The 24,779-nt window shown below is 35.4% G+C and overlaps 2 protein-coding genes and 1 pseudogene across 2 annotated transcripts; 1 reads left to right on the forward strand and 2 right to left on the reverse strand.

The window, feature by feature from the left end:
- Positions 1-344: 344 nt before the first annotated feature.
- LOC114075160 lies at positions 345-1,908 on the reverse strand (annotated as a pseudogene).
- A 4,487-nt stretch (positions 1,909-6,395) lies between these two features.
- LOC114075286 lies at positions 6,396-7,955 on the reverse strand. Its single transcript, XM_027913775.1, has one exon. It carries the CDS (start codon positions 7,953-7,955, stop codon positions 6,396-6,398), a length of 1,560 nt encoding a protein of 519 aa, XP_027769576.1.
- A 10,104-nt stretch (positions 7,956-18,059) lies between these two features.
- On the forward strand, positions 18,060-24,318 carry LOC107007591 (ataxin-2 homolog). The gene is made up of 3 exons (XM_015206273.1): positions 18,060-18,406; positions 21,332-21,610; positions 23,025-24,318. The coding sequence occupies exons 1-3, from the start codon at positions 18,230-18,232 to the stop codon at positions 24,081-24,083; spliced, it is 1,515 nt and encodes a 504-aa protein (XP_015061759.1). The 5' UTR covers positions 18,060-18,229; the 3' UTR covers positions 24,084-24,318.
- The last annotated feature ends 461 nt before the right edge of the window (positions 24,319-24,779 follow it).

Below are 24,779 nucleotides of genomic sequence, written 5' to 3' on the forward strand. Positions count from 1 at the left end.
AACAATTGTAGAACTGTTGCTTAATGCCTATTGCAACGGTTATTACCTGCTATTTGCAACAAGTCTAATGCAATATTAGTAAGCTATAGATACCTGCTATATACTAAATCATTCATGAGAATAAATTTTATAACATAAAAATACACAAATCGTTAACGAGAATAAATGTTCATTACCTTAATTAGAATTCAAGATCCGTGATTCTAATATCAATTAAAGCAAAATATACAAATCTTTTTATAGCATTCAAAAAAGGTGAAACACATGCCATAGAATTTTCAATATTCAAAATTATATGATTTCTAGAACATCAATAAAGTTTACATCAATATATACTTCAGCTCCTATGTCAAGTCTTCACTATTGCTTTCATCGCGTTCTTCGATTTCGTCACCTACATACAATCAGAAAAAAATATAAATAATTTAACAAACCTCAAATCTTGGAAATTAACAAGTATACATGTAGTTACAACCATGCATTAGCTTTTAGAATTGTTCAACCCTAAAACTTGGAAATCAAGTACATGCCAATAACATTCAACTGCTAGCTGCATTCAAACTTCTACAAGCAGCAGCAGAAACAAGAGACCAGACTACATGCAGTAATTAGCTACTACGTTGGCTCGACTAAACATAATCGTGAAGCTAGGATTCAACACTATATATAATGCTACAAGAAACCAGCAGCAGAAACAAGAGAGCAGCTACAGAAACAAGATAGACCAGCAGCAGAAACAAGAGAGAAGCTGCAGAAACAAGATAGACCAGCAGCAGAAACAAGAGTCCAGACTACAAGCAGTAGAAACAACACTATCATGCTACAAGAGACATGTTTAATTAACATAAACAAGAAACCAGAAGAAACCAGACTACAACCAGCAAGTATCAAAAAAATCATGAATCTAACAACTAGTCCTCTACTAGGCTACAAGCAGCACCAGAAAACTCATGAACCAGACTACAAGCAGCAACTCAGACATTAAACTATCAGAGAACAAGCAGCAACTCAGACATTAAACTCATGAATCAGGCATTTACTGATCCTCTGCCTAACTTTTCCCCAATTTCCTTAGATCAATAGCATACTATTCCATTCTAATCCTATAGCAAGTAGCAACAACAAATACCAATCAAAACATAGAATTAGCGACACCAACCTTGTTTAGCCCCTTGAACAGAAGTAGATTCTCTTGGTGAAGGAGTCGACAATGCTGCCAATATGTTAGGATCAATTAATCCCGCATGCTTAAGTTTTGCAATAACATCTGCAATACTTCTTGTCGCACAATTTTCTTTTGTTCCTCCATTTGTTTCTCCATTTTCTGCATCCTCTCTTGCATTTGCTGCATTCCATCAGTTGTTGCACTTAAAGTTGATTCCGAAATTGCCAAATTTTTTTTCAAAGTAGTTTTTGTAACTCCTGCTCCATATAGTCTTAGACGTCCCGAATGTTCAGGACCCATGACGCTTGAAAATGCATCAACATACTCACCATTTATGCTTATTTGTTTTTCAATTTCCTCCATTTCAGACTACCAAAGCATATCCAACAAACACAATCTTATGAAATAAATAATTGATCTCAACAAATATAATTAAAATAGACAGGCACATACAATTTTACTAGTAGTATCTTCATTTGAGGCCTTGTACAAACGCCCAGGTTTTCTTGTTCTTGTAACCACAAAGAGATCCTTAGATGATACTGTCTCCTTATCTTTCTCCTAGTCAAATTGAAATATATATAAAAATAAACTCACACTAGAAGAGATCCAAAAGAAAATTTCATTAAAAAATAATACATAAGAGAACTCACCAGCTTATTACGAACTAAAGCGAAACTCTTTTTGCCAGCAGTGTGTGGATTCATCAGTTTTTTTCGATTCTTTGCATTTGTTTCAGACATTTTCTGCAAAGAAATGAATCAGTAATGTTAATCGAAGGTATATTAGTGTTATATAGTGTACTAGACGAGGTCAATATTAGTCTGTCTTTCCTTTATAACAGTCCATTTTTCCTTTATAACAATCTGTCAATATCAGTCATTATATAGTGTTAAGGTGTCTTGTAAAATGCATGTGACTATCACAATAAATGAAGCTGCAAAATATTACAATCGAGAAGAGAGTAAAAGAAAAAATAAAGCAGAATATATACTATTATCACACTACTTTAGACACCAAAGTACCAACCAAGCCTCAGGTAAGCAGAATCAATACTATTATGTCAGCAACACCGATATCGCACTATGGACAATTATGTCATAGCAGTCAGTGTTGGCACTTTATCCAGATGCTTTAGAACCTATACTATTCAGATGGTTACTATATGTTTTGATTTACTTTTGTAGCAGTCAGAGAGAAGGTTATGCAGGCTGGTCCGTATACAAACCATAATAATGCTAGAGGTATGAATTACAAATAGAAATGAATCATATTTCATTCCAATTGACATTGACATTTCTCAAACTTTGGTGGAGATAGTTACACTTGCTGCTCCTTATGGGTCTTTCTAGTAAGGTCTGAATTAAAGATACAAGCCAAAATGTTGCTCTAATTGCTTTAAGTTTGGGCATGATAATGATCCACCTGCTGATTAAAAAGACACCTACGAGAAAGAAGAGTCAGGAGGAAGCATAGAAGCTGGGAAGGGAGGTACTATTTTTTCTAACAGCTTTGAAGTGTTGGGGGTAACTAGGTTGGAAGAAGCTGGGAAGGGAGCAAAAATCAGGAGCTATAATACAAATGCTACTTATTAAAAAACTTGAGATTCTGAACTACATTTTTACCTTGAATTTTTCAGAATTCCAATATTTGAGGAGCTCTCTAAATTGACATTCTGGAATATGACCAGGCTTTTTTGCCATTCGAACTGCATCATTGTCATATGGATCATAATAATTAAGCTTCAAATCACTTCTATGTCTTCTCCAAGCATCTCGAATTGTTACCATAGCCCAATGGTACGCAGCTTCAGCAATAATATATTTCCCCTATAATTTTGTGTCATTCAATTAGCCAATAGAAGTAAAATACTTTTACAAATAATTTATTATTGTAAACTACAAACCTTGGTATAATCCCATAAATCCTTTTTAGTGTCCATGCTCCTCCAATCCAATATATCAAATGGGCAAAGAGTCGCATTTCTAGCCAATGTTCCTAGGAAGCTACTTAGCTCTATGACAACATCATCCGTAGGACCAACAAGTTGATTTTGACTATTCAGTATGATCTACTTACGTTCTTTTCAGGCATGAACATCATGCATTTGCGTTCTACCTCTTTTATTTGGATTGGAAACATCTCCAGCTATAAGAAAATACAAGAAATATAATTAAAAATTATGAATACATTTAATAGGTTTGTAATCTTATATGTTACCTTGTTCTTCAGGTTGATCATTTGCTCGAGGAGTGACAGAATTCATTTGCACTTGATCCTCGAAAGGAAAATATTTGCCATGCTGCTCAAGAGGCAGATCCTCGAAAGGCTGCACAAGAGGCAGCTCCTCGACAGGCTGCACAACAGGCAGCTCCTCGACAGGCTGATTTTCAAAAGGCAACTCCTCGACAGATTGTCTTTTTGCTTCAGATTGTGGTGCTACTGATTGTTGTCCTCCAATTAATTTGAATAGATGTCCTTTCTCGCACTCTATTTCTTTAATAATTTCATTTGTTGTCAATAACCGTCGTTTCTTATTTGCCAAGAATGATAACGATCCCGGTTTAGCAAATGCCTTCTTTTTGGCTTTTTTGGTTCTTTTTGAAGTTTCTTGTTGACTCATAGCTATGACTATTCAAACCTGTGTGAAAATAGAAATTAAAAAGTTAAAATGTATGGGAGTGTACACCTGCAATACTTAAACAAATCAATCACAAAGATATTACAAAGAGCTGAATAACATTCAGTAGGTCTGTTACTGTCCACAATCACACACAAGATTTAGAGTGTTTTTAGGAAGCCAATTGGTGGAATTATAAGAGAGCAGCAAGTCTGTTACTGTCCACGATCACACATAGTAGGTTTGTTATTGTCCACAATAAAATTTTCTGCACTCAATCACATTCATAGAATGTACATTAAGTCCTCAAAGAGAGATATAGCAAAGAAGTATTCAAAGAATCATAAAAATGAGATACGAACCTGGAGTGTTGGACCTTAATAAAGAGATAAGAACCTACTGATTTGCTGGTCCGCTAATATATTGAAATGGCTCAGAGAAACTGCAAAAAGAAGAAGAATAAAAATGATCAATAAGAGAGAAAAAGGACTTACCAAAACTAATAATCCAAAAGTTGTAGTAATTTAACGATAACATGAAAAAAAACATAGAAACAAAAAGAAGAGATAGCAAATACAGTTCACTCAACATTCATAATCTATATGATGCAACTCAAATGATATTCATTACTTACTATAAGAAAAAAAAACATAATGTATTCGAACAAGTCCACAAGATCCTTTGTCAATCATCAATTTCCATCCAATCCCAATCAGTATCATCAAAGTCATCCTCCTCTTCCGATGTTTCCATAGCTTTATCTTGTGAATGTTGTGCAATGGAAGGAGCGTCGATGATATCAACATGAAGATCTTCTCTAGACCATCTAACATCTACATCAAGTAATCTTTCTGATGAACCAATATCATCATCAGGCTCTCTCCAAAATGTTTCTTTAATATTAGGACAATTCTCTTCCTCCAAATCATACAAATCCACAGGGACTTTGTTTCTTGCATAATAAACATTTTTCTCAACCGGGTCTTCCACATAAAAAACTTGATGCACTTGAGATGCTAGTACAAAAGGATCATTTGTACTACATTTTTTGTTGAAATATACCCGAGTCAATCCATATTCATCGACTTCATTATGAAACCAATCACAATTAAAAAGTACAACACTAAAGCAACCCCAATAATCAATCTCAATGATATCCTGAATTATTCCGTAATAGAGAACCATTCCATCAACAGGATTTTGGTCCCTAGCACTAGCAAAACTATCCGTTGTGGCTGACAAAGTCACTCCACTATTCTGAGTTTTACAAGGGGCATCCCGTGTCTTCGTATGAAATCGATATCCATTAATGAAATATCCAGTATATCTTTTTGCCACAAAGTTAGGCCCTTTAGCTAGCCATTTTAAATGATTGGACACTTCAATATTTTTAACTTTTTCACTAAACCAATCACCAAATTCTCTACTATGGACCTGTGCTTTTACCCATGCATTGCCTCTAGTACGATTATCAGTTAAGCTCTTATGTTCCCTGTAAGCATGTAATGTAATTTAATCAATGTGTATTTATAAATGAAATGAAATTTTAAATACATTATCATAACATGTAAATGAAGTTTAAAAACAAACGAGTATTTTATCTTACTTGATAAATGCCTCTACTTGTTCATCTCCTGTATTGAACAAAGTATATCAATGTGCTTCAAACAACTCATGCTGCTCCATGTTAAAAATCTTGCCTTTCCTTATATTCTCACTTCCAATTGGATGACCTGTCTTAGGAAATAAATGTGAAACACCACCTTCCTCTGCTTGAATGTACTCATCATCCTCTATTTCACACCTACTTAATTTTGTCTTCACCGTATTAGGTAGGTATATGGAAATAAAATTCAAACAATCTACAGCTGAAAAACCTTCTACTATTGATCCTTCAGGATTTTTTCGATTACGAACAAGCCCCTTGAAGTCACACATAGTTCTCTCTGTAGAATACATCCAACGCAAATGAGTTGGGCCTCCAAGATTAATTTCATCTANATGGATAGGTAAATGTGTCATTATATCAAAAAAAGATGGAGGAAAAATCTTTTCAAGCTCACATTCAATATCTATGATTTCTGCTTTCATCTTATCAAGATCGCTTCTTCTTATAACCTTGATACATGTGGCTCTAAAATAATTCCCCAATCTAATCAAGACCATAGCTACATTCTTGGGTAACACTTTTCTGACTGCAACCTGGAGCAAGTAATGCATTATGAAATGAGCATCGTGACTTTTGTATCCTGATACTTTCATCTCGTCAATTTGCACATGACTTGATATATTAGAAGCACACCCTTTTGGTAATTTGGCATCTTTTAAGACGGTGCAAAATAACTTTTTCTCATCTGGTGTCATAGAGAAACAAGCTTTAGCTAGATGGATATTTCCTGTATCACAATCTTTTAGAGGTTGAAGCTCTTTACGTATCCCCATTTCATACAAGTCATAGCGAGAATTTGTATGATCTTTGGACTTTCCAAGTATATCCAATAAAGTCCCAAGCACACTGTCACAAATATTCTTCTCTATGTGCATCACATCAAGATTGTGCCTCAATTTGTTTGTTGCCCAATACGGCAACTCAAAAAATATGTTTTTTTTTCATAAACCATCATTCTTTCGTTTTCTTTTCTTTTTTTTCTTTCCAAATACATTATTGAATTCACGAAGCTCTTCAAGAATTTGTGCACCTGATAATGGAGTAGGTGCAACTTTATGCTCCTCTTTACCATTAAATGATCTTTTATCTCTTCTGAATGGATGATCAGGAGGTAAAAACGTCTGATGACCCAAGTAACACATCTTGCGACTATGTTTGAGATATTGGGAACAAGTATTATGGTTACAAGTGGGGCATGCCCATCTCCCCTTGGTGCTCCATCCAGAAAGCATTGCTAGAGCTGGAAAATCACTAATTGTCCACAATAAAGCTGCATGCATTAGAAATGTTTGATTAGTTACAGCATCATATGTTTCAACTCCCACTTCCCATAGTTCCTTCAACTCCGCAATCAGTGGTTGCAAGTATACATCTATATCATTTCCCGGAGACGATGGACCTGGAATAATCATTGACAACATAATATTCTCCGACTTCATGCAAGTCCATGGAGATAAATTATAGTTCATCAACATAACTGGCCATGTGCTATGGGAAATGCTCATAGTTCTGAATGGATTGAAACCATCACTTGAAAGACCCAATCTAACATTACGAGCATCATTAGCAAAGTCAGGATGCAATGAATCAAAATCCTTCCAAGCTTCACCATCTGCAGGATGTCTTAAATTTCCATCTTTAAGTCGTTCAGTATCATGCCATCTCATAGCTACAGATGTTTCAGAACACATGAATATCCTCTGAAGCCTAGGCTTTAAAGGAAAGTACCTTAAAACCTTCACTGGGATTTTCGTAACCTTATTATTTAAGTCATTCCGAACATTCTTCCATCTTGAAGCTCCACACACAGAGCAATTATCTAACTTTGCATTGTCATTCCAAAATAATATGCAATCATTAGTGCAAGCATGTATTTTCTCATAATGAAGACCCAAATCTTTTATGACCTTTTTTGCCTTGTAAAACGAGTCGGGTATCTGAGCAAATGGAAATGCCTCTCTTATCAAGTCCAACAAATCTGAAAAGGCCACATCAGTCAACTTGTGAATGCATTTAAACAAGTATAGCCGGATGGTAAAACTCAACTTAGAAAAATTCTTACACCCTGGATACAACTCTTCTTTCCCTTCCTCCACTAATTTAAAAAATCTCTTTGCATCTTCATGTGGCCCCTCCCTCACTCCTTCATGTCTCTGATCATCTACTATATTTCTAAAAGTATCATGAAGTAATATATCAATGTCGTCATGCATGTTAGAAGTTTCTTCTTCATCGGTTGGATGTGGCGTATTTCTTGAGGAAAATCCTTCACCATGAAAAACCCATTTGGTGTATCCATGAACAAATCCATGGCAAATCAAATGATCCTCTACCATATTTCGGCAATGCCAATTACGATTAAAGCACTTCTTACAAGGACACAATATTTCATTTCCTTGGGAAGCTCGTTCAAATGCTTTATCAAGAAAATCATTAACTCCATGAATATATTCATTGGTGGATCTTCGGAGATTCATCCAACTTTTATCTCCAAAATCCATTGAATATTTATCCTACATGACATGTGCAAAACATTAAAGCCAATAAATTCATGCGTACAAATAATATCGAAAGAACTTAACAACTCGAACTTTTAGATTAATCGAATCTCAAACCTTCACATCAATTCAACAACAAACAATTACAACACTAATAGTAGAACCAAAAAATATTGACAAGTTAAGTTATTAGCAGCTTCCACCATTTAATAAACTTTATACAAATGAATGACTAAAGGCACACGCAAACACATTTCAAAGCAATAAGGACAGACCTAGATTAGAGTAAATAACATACATTATAGCAATAGGCTGCAACAAGCAAACAAAATAACTATCAATACATTAGTTTTGATTCTAGCAAAACAGTTCATGTATTCGTAAAATAATAACAGAGTTGATTGTTCACATGGAAAAAGTAGTTCAAACAAACTATAACAACTCATATTCTCTTTATAAAAAAAACACAAGGGAGTTAGCTGGTCAATCTAACAACTACCATATAGCAGAAAATTTCTATTACTTTCAATTTCTTACCAATCAGCCTTCTAGGGTTCCAAACGAACTACTTCAAAAATCCTGAAGTGTTACCTTTGGGTCTGTTTCAGCCAAGCCCATAATTAACATAATCACACAATATTAGTAGGAAACCAAGCCAAAGAGAGGAAAAAATATAAGAGATATAAGTCCAAGATAAGTAGCTTAGCTTAGAAAACTCCATCAAAAAAAATCCTTTTTTGTAATCACACATACAAAAAAAAACAGTGGCACAATGACTCTATTGTTACTAAAATCAAGAAAATTGATTTATTTGAAACCCAAGATTGAATTTTTATCTTCTGTTTATCATCATCATACAAATATCACCAAATATAAGAACCCCATTTCGAATTCTTGGTTTAAATCAACCCCATTTTGCTTATTTTCTTTTTGACTCAACCAAAGCTCAAACAATGTTAAATCCAATGCACTGTATTCATAATCATTCTCAGGTCCTCGATTTCCCTGGAGGCGAGGTCAAATTCACCTCACATTTGAACTATATTCCTTAAACAAAAGAGGAGAGAGTACACTGTTACAGGGTCCTTGACGATGATGGTTACTCAATCACTATTGATTTTGCAGCAATTGAAAAGGAAGTTGCACTGAAATATACACTGATATAGTCACACTTTAAACATTGGATACAATATTTTATGAAGCACAAAGACAAGGACTATATTCTTTCTATTTTACACTGTTGAATCAAACAAATATCGTCTAGCTAAGTAAATCAAATGGTGGAGAAGAGAAAGAGACGCTGTAAGCAGATTTAGGGAATGGATTGAAAGAGAAGACTGTTTGAGCTCTCAGTTTGAATCAGAACTTCGCAGTAATATCAGCAAGGAGTTATTGCAGGCCATTCAAGTTGCAAAAAAACAAGAGAAGCCCCCAAATTGCAGCATATCATGAAGCCCATACCAGCCATAGTTATATGGAAACTTTGGAAGACAAGGAATGCTAAAAGACATGTTAAAGAGGTCTCTTTTAATAAAATGTACATTCACTGTCAATATAATATTAATTGTGCAAGCAGTTAAAAACTTGAAAAACAAATTCAAGTTCCACACATTTCTACTAATGACACACAAATTCCTAAGACTAACACAATGTACAAAAAATGATATAGTCAGTTTAAATTATAGACACTGCATCCAAAAAAACACAAGGAACATGTAAAGTGAGAAGCAAATCATACAAAGCAAATCAATGTGTGCTTCGTGAATGATCAAAACAATATCGCAAAATGCACAAATCCACATAATGTCATTAACTTTAACGAATAAATAGGGCATTATGTGTCACAGTTTATGCTGGCAGTGACTCATAAGGGAAGATAACATTCAATCGAACATGCAAAAGACATAGACAATATCAGAATCCGAATGTATTTCAAAGTAAAACGACAGTGATACTCAAGTTTAAACATCTCTTAATAATTAAAAACAAAATTGAAGATAACTAAGCCTTAATCCGAACAAGTTGATATCAGCAATATAAATACCAAAAAACAGAGGAGAGAACACAGGGTCACACAACTACAATATTTACATCAAGGTTTGTAGTCAGTCAAAGGACAAGAGAGATTTTCAAAAACGAACTAGCTTAAGCTATATCAGTCAACAAAAAGTGAAACAAATACCAGTAGGAAGTAATTTGGGAGTAATTTTTGTCCAGATTCACATCAAATGGGGATATTAAGGAAGAATTCAGCTGGAACAAAAAAAAATGCAGAGAGAAATACTTACAGATCCACAAACTTGGAGCACTAGATTTTGACTCTCTTATATATCACAGAATCAAACAGGGGAAGTTTATACACTAACTATATTGGAGCAAATAACATATATTTAAGACTAACCCATATATTATTCTTTAAGATTTTTCAAAATTAATTCAATGGGGACTTAGAAATCATGAACTAGCATAGAAAACTTAAACATTATTAACCTTTAAGATGAATTCGTAGTCGAACCTCAAAAACATCACCAAAAAGAACGAGCTGGTTGTTTTCCTCGACGAGCTTCAGCAACAGCTTCACCACCGAGCTTCAGCAACGAGCTTCAGTAACGAGCTTCAGCAACAGCTTCACCTACGAGCTTCACCAACAACTTCACCAACAGCTCTTCACCAACGAGCTTCACCAACATCTTCACCAACGAGCTTCACCAACAGCTTCACCAACAATTTTTGTTTTTCTCACCAAAAGCTTCAGAAATTCCTTTCACAGCTTCACCCAGAAAAAGGCTCTCTCAGATTGCTTTGATGAAAGTTTCGGAAAAATAAGGGTTTCTGAAACAATTTCATTCTTTTTCTTTTACATTTTTTAAAAAGTTAATATATCAGAATTATTTTTTTAGGAGGGACTAATGTATCTTTGCCAAATTATATTGAAGGGAAATATATTTTTTTAGGGGGGAAAAATATTTCGGGCTAAAAAATCAGAATTATTTTTCTAAAAAACCGTCGCCATAGAGTTATCTATAGCGACGGTTTTAAAACTTGTTGCTATACATTCTCTATAGGGACGGTTATAGGGATTATGCAACAGTTTATTTTAAGAATTGTTCTATTAGATTCAAGGATATTTGGCCACGGTTATAACCGTTGTAATAGGTGAGCTATTGCTACGATGGTATAACCGTTGCTAAATAAGCGTTGCAGTAAGTCAAATTTCTAGTAGTGATATTTTCGTTGATTCAATAAGATTCCTATTTTTGATCTTAGTATCTCAATCCCTAGAAAATATCTAAGGTCTCCAAGATCCTTCATGCNTATTCTTTAAGATTTTTCAAAATTAATTCAATGGGGACTTAGAAATCATGAACTAGCATAGAAAACTTAAACATTATTAACCTTTAAGATGAATTCGTAGTCGAACCTCAAAAACATCACCAAAAAGAACGAGCTGGTTGTTTTCCTCGACGAGCTTCAGCAACAGCTTCACCACCGAGCTTCAGCAACGAGCTTCAGTAACGAGCTTCAGCAACAGCTTCACCTACGAGCTTCACCAACAACTTCACCAACAGCTCTTCACCAACGAGCTTCACCAACATCTTCACCAACGAGCTTCACCAACAGCTTCACCAACAATTTTTGTTTTTCTCACCAAAAGCTTCAGAAATTCCTTTCACAGCTTCACCCAGAAAAAGGCTCTCTCAGATTGCTTTGATGAAAGTTTCGGAAAAATAAGGGTTTCTGAAACAATTTCATTCTTTTTCTTTTACATTTTTTAAAAAGTTAATATATCAGAATTATTTTTTTAGGAGGGACTAATGTATCTTTGCCAAATTATATTGAAGGGAAATATATTTTTTTAGGGGGGAAAAATATTTCGGGCTAAAAAATCAGAATTATTTTTCTAAAAAACCGTCGCCATAGAGTTATCTATAGCGACGGTTTTAAAACTTGTTGCTATACATTCTCTATAGGGACGGTTATAGGGATTATGCAACAGTTTATTTTAAGAATTGTTCTATTAGATTCAAGGATATTTGGCCACGGTTATAACCGTTGTAATAGGTGAGCTATTGCTACGATGGTATAACCGTTGCTAAATAAGCGTTGCAGTAAGTCAAATTTCTAGTAGTGATATTTTCGTTGATTCAATAAGATTCCTATTTTTGATCTTAGTATCTCAATCCCTAGAAAATATCTAAGGTCTCCAAGATCCTTCATGCTAAAATTGTTGTGCAATGCATCCTTTATGTCTTGAATCATTTTATTGTTGCTGCCTGTAATGAGTAGGTCATCCACATAGACTAAGACCACAATAACATCAATACCAATCTTCTTAATGAACAATGAATTATCATAGGAACTTTGTGTATATCGAGCCTCTACCAAAGCAGCAGTCAGCTTAAGATTCCATTGCCTAGAAGCTTGTTTAAGTCCATATAGAGACTTGAGAAGTTTACAGACTTTTTTCTCCCCCTGCCTCTGAAAGCCCTGAGGTAATGTCATGTACACTTCTTCAGTCAAGTCATCTTGTAGAAAGGCATTACGAACATCCATTTGATATAAGGGCCAGTTGTGAGATGCTGCAACTCCAATAACAGTTCTCACAGTGACCATTTTGGCTACTGGAGAAAAGGTTTCATGGTAGTCCAAGCCTTCCTGCTGGTTGTACCCTTTAGCCACCAATCTTGCTTTGTATCTTTCTATGTCACCATTGGCTTTATGTTTGATTTTGTACACCCATTTTGACCCAATAGCTTTCTTTCCAATGGGTAGATCAACAATAGTCCAAGTCTGATTCTGTTCCAATGCATTCACCTCAGCCTGCATTGCATCAATCCACTGTTGGTCAAGAGATGCTTCTTTGAAATTAGAGGGCTCGACAGCTACAGAAAATGCAGCTATATAATAGTGATAAGTGTGACTCAAATTAGAGTATGATAAGAAATATTCCATAGGATATAAACAAGATGAATTGATCTTCTGTGAGACTATATAATCTTTGTGCCACAAGGGTGGCCTTCTAGGTCTTCTGGTAACTTCAGTTGAAACTGCATCAACATGATCATTTGTTTCAACTATAGTTGGATCAATTCCTGTGTGTGTGTCAACATGAGATAAGTGCTCAGGACTAATAACCTCTTCTACATCTTGTGTTCCCTCAGGTAACTCATGTGACACTAGAATTAGTGTGTCATGATTGCTAGATTCCAGCACCTTATCATCTCCAATAACAAATAATTCAGAATCAGGAAATATTAAGTCTGCTGGCACTTGAGAATCTTCTTTTAAAGGAAATATGTCCTCTATGAAAGTAACATCCCTGCTAATAAAGAATTGATTATTCTCCAGGTTCAATAGTCTATATCCTTTTTGTGTTTCAGAATAGCCCATCATAACTGCTCTTTTGTCTCTTGGAGCAAACTTGTCTAGCCTGGGCAAGACAGATGCAAAAGCTAAACAACCAAAAACCCTCAAGTGATTTAAGTTAGGCTCCTTCCCATATAGCACAGTGTAAGGAGATCTCCCCTGTAACACACTACTAGGAACTTTGTTAATCAAATATGTAGCTGTTTTGACGCAATGACCCCAATATTTAATAGGCATTCCACTGTGAAATCTTAAGGCCCTAGCAGTCTCCAAAATATGTCTATGCTTTCTTTCAACCACTCCATTTTGTTGTGGAGTGTAAGCACAAGAACTTTGATGTACAATACCAAGAGAAGAGAAAAAAGTATTACAATTCATATTAAGAAATTCTGTACCATTGTTTGTCCTAACAATCTGCACTTTAGTATTAAATTGTGTAGAGATCATGGTCAGAAAATTTCTCAAAATGAAAGTAACTTCAGTTTTGTATTGAATGAGACATATCCAGGTGAACCTACTAAAATCATCAACAATTGTAACAAAATATTGTTTCTTGTCATATGTAGGTGTCTTGTAAGGTCCCCATATATCTATATGTATTAGTTGAAAACAATGATCTGAAGTACTATGACTCAGAGGAAAGGCTAATCTATGTTGCTTAGCTAAAGGACAAGTATGACAACAATAGGGCTTCCCAGTATCCACTTGATCTTTGAGAGAAGAGATGTGTTGCATTGCCTTAAGAGATGGATGGCCAAGTCTGATGTGCCATAGATCAATCCGATTTCCTGTTGTAACAGATGTGCATACAGTTGCAGTTATTTCATCTTTTAGCAGATATAGACCATTGTGTTCTCTACCAATCCCAATCACCTTGCCATTGTAGAGATCCTGTAATATACAAATATTAGGAAAGAAACTAACACTACAGGACAAGTCCTTAGTTAGTTTGGCTACTGATATTAGGCTGAACTTGAACTCGGGTACATACAAGACATCATTCAACTTAAGATCTCCTAAAATAATGGAGCTTCCAGTATGCGATATGTCTGCTCTTATTCCTGTTGGTAGTTGTACTGTATTGGATCCTTTTAATTGTTTAAAGTCATCCAACAAGCTTTTACAAGAGATAACATGATGTGTGGCTCCTGAATCAATGATTCATTCATGTACACACTTTGATCATGAAAGAGACATATTACCTGTTAGATTGGCTTGGCATTCCTGTGTGCTAAGATTATTGTGACTCTTGTCTTCTTTATCAACAGCTGCATTATTAGCATAAGATCTGAAATTACTAGTACATGTACTTGTGTGACTAGAATTTCCAGATCTACCAGCACTAGCACCATTATGATGAGAGCTTGATGTATTGGATCCTGTTTGTGGAGGTTTGCTTTTGCTTTTAAAATCTGATGGGTAACCTACTAGTCTGTAACAATCAACTGTAAGGTGATTTCTGAATCCACAAATCTCACATGGAGTATCTAGAAGTGGTTTTTTTCCTTTGTAGTTTTGTCCTCTACCAGCCAACATAGTAAGTGGTTCTTTGTAAGAATCAACTACACCTAACATTCTCTGACTTTCTTCTTGCACCACAATAGAGTAAGCTTGATTAACACTAGGTGCTTCAGATTTAAGAAGTATATCACTCCTCACATGACTATAGGTTTCATTTAACCCCATCAAAAACATCAATAATCTCTGTTGATACAAGTGATTCGTGTAGGACTTTGCTTCAGCACACTCACAAAAAGGAAATGGTACAAGTACATCAAACTCATCCCATAAGTCTCTTAATTTGGAATAATAGTCAGTGACAGAATCAGTACCTTGCTTAAGACTTGCAACATCTGTCCATAATTGATAAACTCTTGTGAGATTTGATTTGTCAAACCTTTCTTTGAAATCATCCCAAACTCTTCTTGCATTTGATGCATACATGATTGTAGTTAGCAAATTTGGAGTCACTGTACTTCTAATCCATGATAAAACCACTGCATTGCATCTCTCCCATTGAGCAGCCAATTCATCTTTGTACAAACTCTTCAGGTAGGTTCCATCTACAAAACCTAGCTTATTTTTCACCAATAATGCCAGCCTCATCGATCTACTCTATAGCCCATAGTTTTCTGGTCCTGTAAGCTTGATCGTGTGTAAGGCCACACCAAGTGTATCCGAAGACTGTAAATACAGAGGATGGTGATGTGGTAGAGTCGCAACTGTCAAATCTGCCATTGTTGAAGCTAATGACAGGCTTGAAAGATATACTTTGCGGAAGATGATCTAGAACAGAAACCTGGCTCTGATACCATTATAAGTTGTGAATCTAAACACTCAAATGAATTGACATACATGAACTATGATCTGATCTTACAGATCTGTGAAGAAATGTATCTAGAGAAGAAAGGAGATTATATTCATTGTGTATATAATGAACAGAAAATACAATGTATTTATACAAGAAAATATCTAACTAACTTAGTGCATATTCTAACTAACTTTTTATGAGTGCTAATCACCTAGCTGTTAAGCCCACAGTAACTAACTGTATTAACCATATTATTGATTTCAATAATAACTATATACAATTTCAAAATTATATAAATATAGGGAATATTGCACAAGTACCCCTTAACCAACATCCGAAATCTCAGAGACACACTTATACTATACTAATGTCCTATTACCCCCATGAACTTATTTTATTAATAATTTTCTACCCCTTTTCGGTTGAAAAAGGGTAGAAAATTACTTACAAAATAAGTTCAGTGGGGTAATAGGACTTCAGTATAGTATAAGTGTGTCTCCAAAATTTCGAGCATGGGTTACTTGTGCATTTTCCCTAAATATAGGGATAAATATATAACTACGGTAATTATGGACAATTTCAGAATTATACAAATATGAGTACAACTATACAATCAGGGTAACTATATAAAATTTAAAAATATACAAATAACTTTGTTGTTTGAAGTTATACAAATATAAACATCAGAATTTTAAAAAGTTATACAATTTAAATCATAAACAATCAAAACATTAAAAAGTTACAAAATGAATTAATTATATTTGATGATAAAATTGAAAAAATCAAAGAAAAATCACAATCATGTATAAATACAAATCAAACGGACAAGAACTAAACCATCAAAACAAAAAAAAATATTAAAAATCGAACAACAATTGGTCTGCAAATCTGAAAAATCACGAATCGAGAGGAAAAAAAATAAAAATTTCAAAATTTTAAAATCTTATTGTGTTGAGTGCATTAAGGAGAAAATAAAGTAAAAGAATTATGGAGAGGGAAAATAAATTTTGGATAATAGGTCGAAATAAAAAATTACTACCTTATATACATTCAAAATATGGCTCACATAATTATCACTAATGTTAGTAGTTAAAAAGTGAATTTGTATAGATTATACGGAAAAAGGTTAAAAATATCCTTAAATTATCTGAAATAGCTTATATATGCTTTTAAATTATATTTTGGCTTAAAACTATCTTTTCCGTTAAATTATTGGGTCAAAAGTGCCCTTATAATAACGAAAATTGTTAAATGTCATGTGGATGCCACATGACACGCCACTAGATTTCCACTGCCACATAGAATAAAAGGAAAAAGGTCAAGAGTACCCTTAAACTATCTGAAATAGCTCATATTTACCCTTAAACTCTATTTCAGCTCAAAACTACCTTTCTCGTCAAACTATTGGGTCAAAAGTGACATTCTTATTAGCGGAAGTTGGTAAATGCCACATGAATGCCACATTGCACGCCAATAGGTTTTCACTGCCACATTAACTAAATCTTTAAATCTTAATTACTCATTTTCCCCTCATTTCATTATTTTCTAGAAACGATTTCACCCCTTCTCCCTCATTTCGCGGCTAGAGTTTCACAATTTTCTTCGTCGTTGGATTTCAAAGTTCCTATTCGTGGTTGTACGTTAGTAAAACTTTTTTCTTATTTTATTGTGTAACCACGAAAATCCACTTTAAAACTCAGTTCCGAAGAAAATTATAAAACCTTGGCCGCGAAATAACGGAAAAGTTATAAAATTCTAGCTATCATACTTTGAAATCGTAAACATAATAAAATAAGAAAAAATATTTACTAACCTACAACTATGAATATCTACTTTGAAACTCACTCCCGAAGAAAGCTACGAAGCCTTAGCTGCGAAATTAGGAAAAAATTGTGAAATCCTAACTATCATGCTTTGAAATCGTAAAACATAATAAAATAAGAAAAATATTTACTAACTTACAAGCATGAATATCTAATTTGATACCCAGCCACGAAGAAAAGTATGAAACCCTAGCTGCCAAATGAGGGAGGACGGGTGAATATATCGTTTATGGAAATAATGAAATGAGGGGGAGGGGGGGGGGAGTGATTAGCATTTAGAGATTTAGTCTATGTGGCAGTGGAATCTTATTGGCACGCAATGTGACATCGACATGACATTTAACAGTTTTCGTTAATTAAAAGGATATTTTTAACCCAATAGCTTGATTGGAATGATAGTTTTGAGCCGAAATATAGTTTAAGAGTAAATATGAGCTATTTCAGATAGTTTAAGGGTATTTTTGACTTGTCTATTTAGTCTATGTGACAGTGGAATCCTATTGGCATGTTAATAACAAGGATATTTTTGATCCAATAGTATAGTACGAAGGAAAAACTATTTTTAAGCCAAAATAAAGTTTAAAGATATATATAAACTTAGTTTATGGGTATTTTTGAGTCTTTTCCGTAGATTATATCGAATATCGAGTGCCCTATACTTGGGAGCAACGTTAACGAGTTCGGTGTGTGTTCCGAGTTCCGATGACTGTGGAATAAATAAAGGGTAAACCTCCATAGTTTGAGGTGAGGTAGACGAAGAGTAGTGTGAGTAGAGCATGAATACGTGCAAGTATATGGATAAACAGATCATGGATCTATCGACCAACAATGACTTCATCAACCTTCACGACGACCAACATCACATCACCGCCGGTGTTAACCATCCTGTTCGCCCAATTGAATCCTTCCCCAATTATAGCATTCATTGGGCTCCTGATACCAAAACCAACACTGTAATCGCTTCTCTCTATCTTCTTATCTATCTCTATACTTGTATTACTATATCAATTAACTCTGCTTTCGATTTTCTTGTTATGTTGGTCTGAGCTTCGATTTTTCTCTATTTGTCTAGTTTCCTTTGTTAGTTGCTCTGTTTAAATATTCTTTTGACTTGGATTTGCTACAATTTAGATGAGTTACTCTTCATGTAATTCTGAACTATGATATGAGCTATGGATATTAAACCGCTTAATCAGTAAACAGTAGGACAAGGAAATGGAACTCTAAATTCTTAGGAGGTGTCTAACTGAGTGGTGGTGTAATTGGAAGCCACATCCTGCTTATCGGTGTTCTACTATAAGCTAAGATTGCTCCTGAAACCCTTATCAAAAAGAATGTTTGCTCCAGAAACTATTCGACTGTAAGTTATTTTTTTCTTTCCCTATATGATTACTTATATTTTCTTTCCTTGTGTGATTCAAGTATACACCCTAGGTTTGCTTCTTTTTTTTTTTTTTGCTTGGAGGGGAGGGGGGAGGGGGATGTGGCATATTCCCCCCTTCTCCAATTTTGGCGTGTCCTACTTTTCCTTGTTGGTTGTTTTCTAGATGATCTGCTGCACTATCAAAGGGGGGTTTACCTTCCTTCCTCAAATTTTTTTTAGAGGAAACAGTTACTCAAGTTGCTGGAAATTTGTGGATGTAATCAACCTACAAAGTATACTGAAATCAGAAAAATGTTAGACAACAAATAATAAATATGTATGTGTAGAACGCTCCCTCACATGTTTACCAAAGTTTTTCTCCCTCCTATTTTCTAGGACTGTAGAAGATCTCCTTTCCGCCTAGGTTCACCGTAATCAGACTTTTTTCCTTCCTGCCAACAGTAACCACCCACATTGTCATTATTGATAAAAACCTCTTCCCTTTTTATCTCTTGATAAGCTCTGTCTATGTCATAAGGGAAAACAGAATACGCTCTAATGCTGGTTTGAAGTCTTTTGATATTACCAAATGGACCTCATGCAACAATATCTGGGTTGAGAAGGATAACCCTCGACAAGAAGATTAAGGAATGGGTCTGCTTTATTCTTAGGGAGGATTCAAATGACCATAAGAACATGGTGAGGAGATGGAGAAAAAAGAAAAAATTGCCAAAATATCTATGGTACGAGGAAGTATAATGACCATGGTAGGTACATGAGTATCCTGTCTCTCAAGGGAGAAGCTAGATCAGTTATTATAGTCCCTGAAATCTGAATTAGCCAGCAACGCAGACTGGTTTCCTTTGAAGGAATCTCAGGTCTTCGTATCAACCGGAGGAAAAGCCATATTTATCCCATTAAGTATGTTCCTAATTCGGAGCTTTTGTCTTATTTTTTAGGAGGTGAAGTGGGTCAGATACCCATTGTCTATCTTGGGATGCCACTGGGTGCAAAATCAAGATCCAAAGAGATATTGAATGCAGCTTTGGAGAAGTGTGAGCCGTGTTATGTTATGTTATGAAAAGAGCGCTTAAGCCCTAACGCAACGCTCAAAACGTGTTGAGCGCATTATGTGCGCTTCAGTGTCGTCAAGGTTCTAAGGCATACTTATCCTTGCCAATGAGCTCTTGAAGAGGCGACACTAAACAATTGATATTTCACGTTATCATAATTTTTTTTTTCAATTTCTTGTTCATATATATACCAGAGTGGCTGAGATGTCGTCACCTCAAGGTTGGGAGCTAACCGTAAGGATACTGATGAATGACTGGGAAATACCTAGATTAAGTGAACTTTTTAAACATCTCGAAACTTCTTAAGGTTGCAAGAGGGGGAGTTGTGGACGGGACACACCAAGAGACAGTATAAAGTGAGTAAAATTGTGAATACTACAGAGCCACAAAACTTTATCTGGCCTTGGATGGAAACTCATCTGGAAAGTAAAGTTACCACATAAGGTTGCTTGCTTTACTTGGTTGTTATGCTTACGCATGAGAACTTGATGAAGAGAGGCAGTATCATAGCTTCAAACTGTCGTCTATGTGGGACTGAAGCTGAAACTGTAAGCATTTATTTTAGCATGTGAAGTCACATGTCAGTGATGGAAGATTTCTCAAAATCTCAGGGGCATCTCCTGGACAATGCCTAGTAAGATTATTGACATTGTTTTTAGCTGGGAGAAGGCTGGGGTTGGGGCTAAGCGCAGAAGAAAATGGAGGTTAATTCCAGACTGTATTTGGTGGACCATCTGGAAAGAAAAGAATCCCAGATGTTTTGAGAACACAAGATCAAGTTGAACTGTGTTCTGCTATTTTGTTTCTGGTGTACAAAGTCATATCCTGAAGATACAGAGACAATCCTGGATGTTTCTGATTCATGTTAGGATTGTATCCTGTTCACCTTTTTTTATTTTGGTAATTTTCTCTTTTGCACTTTCTTTTGTAAAGGGTTCTGTACTTGGGCTTCCCAAGTACTGGTTTATAATACAAAGTTGTTACCTGTTTAAAAAAAACAAGGTATACTGAAACCTTTCTCATTCTGGCACATCTAGATGAAGAAGCACCAAAGAAGATACTAGTATATGAAAACAAAGCTACTTGGCCTTTAGCTATGCATAGGAGAGTAAGTAGGTCAGCTGATCTTTCTAATTTTCCAATTATCTTTTGCTATGATATGGATTCTCAATTGAAAAGCATCAGCAAGAAAAAACTATGTTTATGCTTCTCTTTGTACATGTTCAGGATACTCCTCCTATCTGCACAAGTTGATTGTGGGACTTTTTGTGGCACTAGTGTTCTTGTTATATCTGTTTCTCATTTCTCTTGCTATTCATGTGTGTTATGCTGAACCCTGTAGTTGGAGTTTGACATGCATTGTTGGGTCAGATTTTGGAAATATACATACGTTTTGTCAATGATAGGGATTCTATAATTGTCATTTCTCTAATTCAATGCAGAATTATAGTTCTCCCGACTCAATAGAACCAGCCAAACTCATCGTGGAGAAAGATCTGAGCACTATTGATGCATTATTGTTATCTGAAATTGATCATACAGTGAAGAAGTATGCTGATAATCTTCTACATGCAATAGAGAGTGTGAGTGCTCGACTATCACAATTAGAAACTAGAAGTCGCCAGATTGAAGATTTTGTTGTGAAACTCAAGTTGTCTGTTGATAATAACCATGGGAACACTGATGGAAAACTAAGACTGGTGGAAAATATTCTCAGAGAGGTATCATCTATTCAGTTTCTTCCTAGTTTGTTCTTTAACTGAACTGCTGTACAGCTTGGCAAGTGTAGGCTGCATTATTTGGGATCCTTTGTTAATTGAAGTTGCACTTATCATTCATATGTTTTTCGCTTTCTCTTGCTTGCTGATTTTTACACTAATCTTAGGAATTCCGCACTATGCCTTTTTGTATTACTGTGTCATCTATTTTCAGTGTCATTCTTTTAGAGAAATGCCCTCGGCATAAATATACTCTTATTGATACAATCCAGTCTTGCACGGAGAAATTCTCTCTAATTATGTTATGTGGTGGAAGTAATTCTCTAGGTTTTGAGCTATAGAGATGTTTCATGAGTTGTTCTCAATTTGCATTGCTACAATGGTTCCTGTTTCTGAGCTGCGTCATTATGTATTGCGCAACACCATTTAGGGCCTTTTAAAAACTTTGCATCCATAGCCTGTTAAGTGGTTTCAGCAATAAAATCATCATTGTTCTAAGCTTGAAGAAATGGATCTTGAACTTCAAATATAAAAATTTAGTTTAAATCAAGTGGGTGTTGTTTGGAAAATTTGAGAACATTGTCAGGGATGAAGTTTGGTAGTCTAATCTTAAGCAAAACTTCAGATTTACATATTACATTTACTTCAAAAAAAAAAAAAAAACTTCCGATATACATGTTTGGCCTTGGCAAGCCAAACTTCAGGCGTGACTGTCGGATGTTTGGCCTTGGCAAGTCAAACTTTAGGTAAAATGTTGGATTTGGTCATGGCAAACCAAACTTCAGGAAAAATGTCGGATGTTTGTTGCCAATTTCAAACATGAATTTTGCAATTTCAGTTGTGTATACCTGAAGTTGGTTCTGAATTGGATAAAGTTGCTAATTTTTATACACTGGTTATGGATTTAAGGTTTTCCCAAAATTGGCTGCCTATGCACTGGCCCCTTCATATTCTAGGTGGGCCCCTTGCCTATAGCAGTACAACTATCACTTCAAAGATTTTGTTGAAAACAGAGATATCAGTATTTGAAAATGGATAAATGTTATTAAGAACTGATGGATTTTTTGGAGTTCTTTTTATTTTCTGATGTTGGGAGAGGATATTCTTGGATGCTCCCTATTCTGGAAGGAGAGAATCACACCTATAGCATATTGAATGAAATTTATCGTAATTTTCATTTGGTGATTGCTTAAAGAATTATTTGACCTTGCTTCTATATCTGTTTTATATTAGGCAAGATCAAATTTTGAGTTACCTGTCAAAGCAGATTGAGTTGTAACAAAAAACTGAAATTGGACTAAAAATAAAAAAGAAAAGAAGAAGATGAAATTCGAATGAAAATATTTTAGCTGCTTCCTTTTTCTTTTTGTATCATCTCTGTGAACTGTTATTTTCTTGTTACACAAATTTCATGTAGGTGCAAGATCGTGTACAAGTCATTAAGAATAAACAGGATATAATGGATACTCATCTGCAGCTCGCAAAATTGCAAGTTCCAAAGGAAATAGACAGTAGTATTGTTGACTCAGCGCATCATAGGGCATCTGCTCCTCTTCAATCTCACCAACAATTTCCTCCTGTTGTGCTTGCTCAACCGCCTTCCCCTCTTCCTCCACCAAATGCTCCTCCACCCCCTCTGCAACAGAAAATTCCATCTCAAGTTGAGCTTCAGGACCAGTTTCCTCAGAATCTCGTTCCTTCTGGCACTCAACGAGAAACTTACTTCCCATCAACTGGTCAAGCACCAGAAAACTCTAGTCAGCAGTACCAACAGTCTGCACCACATCAGCGGCTACAGACTTCTATCCCACCACCTCCACATCAACAGTATCTGCCTTCCTCTTCATCATTGTACACTCAGCCACCTGTACCTTCTCAAGCTCATCCACCTCTTCCATCTGTTAATCCCTCACAATCTCAACCTCCATTGATCCATCATCCTGAGGAAAGACATTTTATAGCATCCCAGACTTATCCACAAGCAAACACTAGTCAATTTCCCTCTCATCCATCAAGTGGAGCCCCTGTGTCCCATCATTTTTATGCAGCTCCCGCTAATCTGTTTGAGCCGCCATCTAGCAGACAGGGTTCTGGATTTTCCAGTGCATATGGCCCATCAACTGGACCTGGTGAATCTTACCCTCATAGTGGGTCCACAGTTCAGTATGGCAGTGGTTCCCCATTCAAATCACAACAACTTGCTTCACCCTTGATGGGCCAGAGTGGTGGAAATGGTTACCCACAGCTTCCCACAACAAGAATATTACCTCAAGCGCTACCTACTGCTTTTGCAGTTAGTAGTGGGTCTAGTTCTCCTCGTACTGGAAATAGAGTTCCTATTGATGATGTAGTTGATAAAGTGACAAATATGGGATTTCCAAGAGATCAAGTAAGAGCAACTGTGCAGAGACTGACAGAGAATGGACAGTCAGTAGATTTGAATGTGGTGTTGGACAAATTGATGAATGGCGGGTAAGGCCAGCCGCCACAAGGCTGGTATGATAGGTGACATGTTTCCACTTGTTCATGTTTCTCCATAGAAGTTTGAGGTACATATATGGAAATAAAGAAAATCACAGAACAAATTTGGAAAAAGGACAGTCTCTGTTGGGATTTAAACGGTCTCTGTTTACTTCTGTCATATAACTTCTTTCTTGTGCTTACAGATTATTTATTGTATATTAATATGTTATTTCCTTTCCCCATTTCAAGCCTTTCTTCTTTCTTTCATTGAATAAGTACAAAGCATGTTGTGTTTGCTGTTTGGCCATCAGTATGCAAGTTCTTTGAATCTCAACTTGAAGGAGTTGGATTAGTTTCAGCAATGTGTGCTGAAATTAGTTAGTTTAGAGAAATTGACCAAAATAGTCCTTGATGTGTGGAGATCGAAAGTTTGTTTCAATTAGTTTAAAAGTGGTTAAATCTACTTTTAAGTCATCTTTAACCAAGTTAAAAACAAGTGTAATTGACTGAAAAAAAGTACTTAAGAAACTAAAAGTATTTGACCCACCCTATTTTTTGTTGACTTAAAAAATATTTTTTTTAAACTATTATTTTCCAGTCAATCTTAATTGGCTGTGAACCTTTTTTGTCCTTGATATATCCCCTAGAATTGAGAGAGTGCCTAATGTATGTATAAAGATGATACATTTGGTTCCAAGTAGGTGTGATA

The sequence above is a fragment of the Solanum pennellii genome, chromosome 12 (assembly GCF_001406875.1).
Source record: "Solanum pennellii chromosome 12, SPENNV200".
NCBI classification, from domain to species: domain Eukaryota; kingdom Viridiplantae; phylum Streptophyta; class Magnoliopsida; order Solanales; family Solanaceae; genus Solanum; species Solanum pennellii.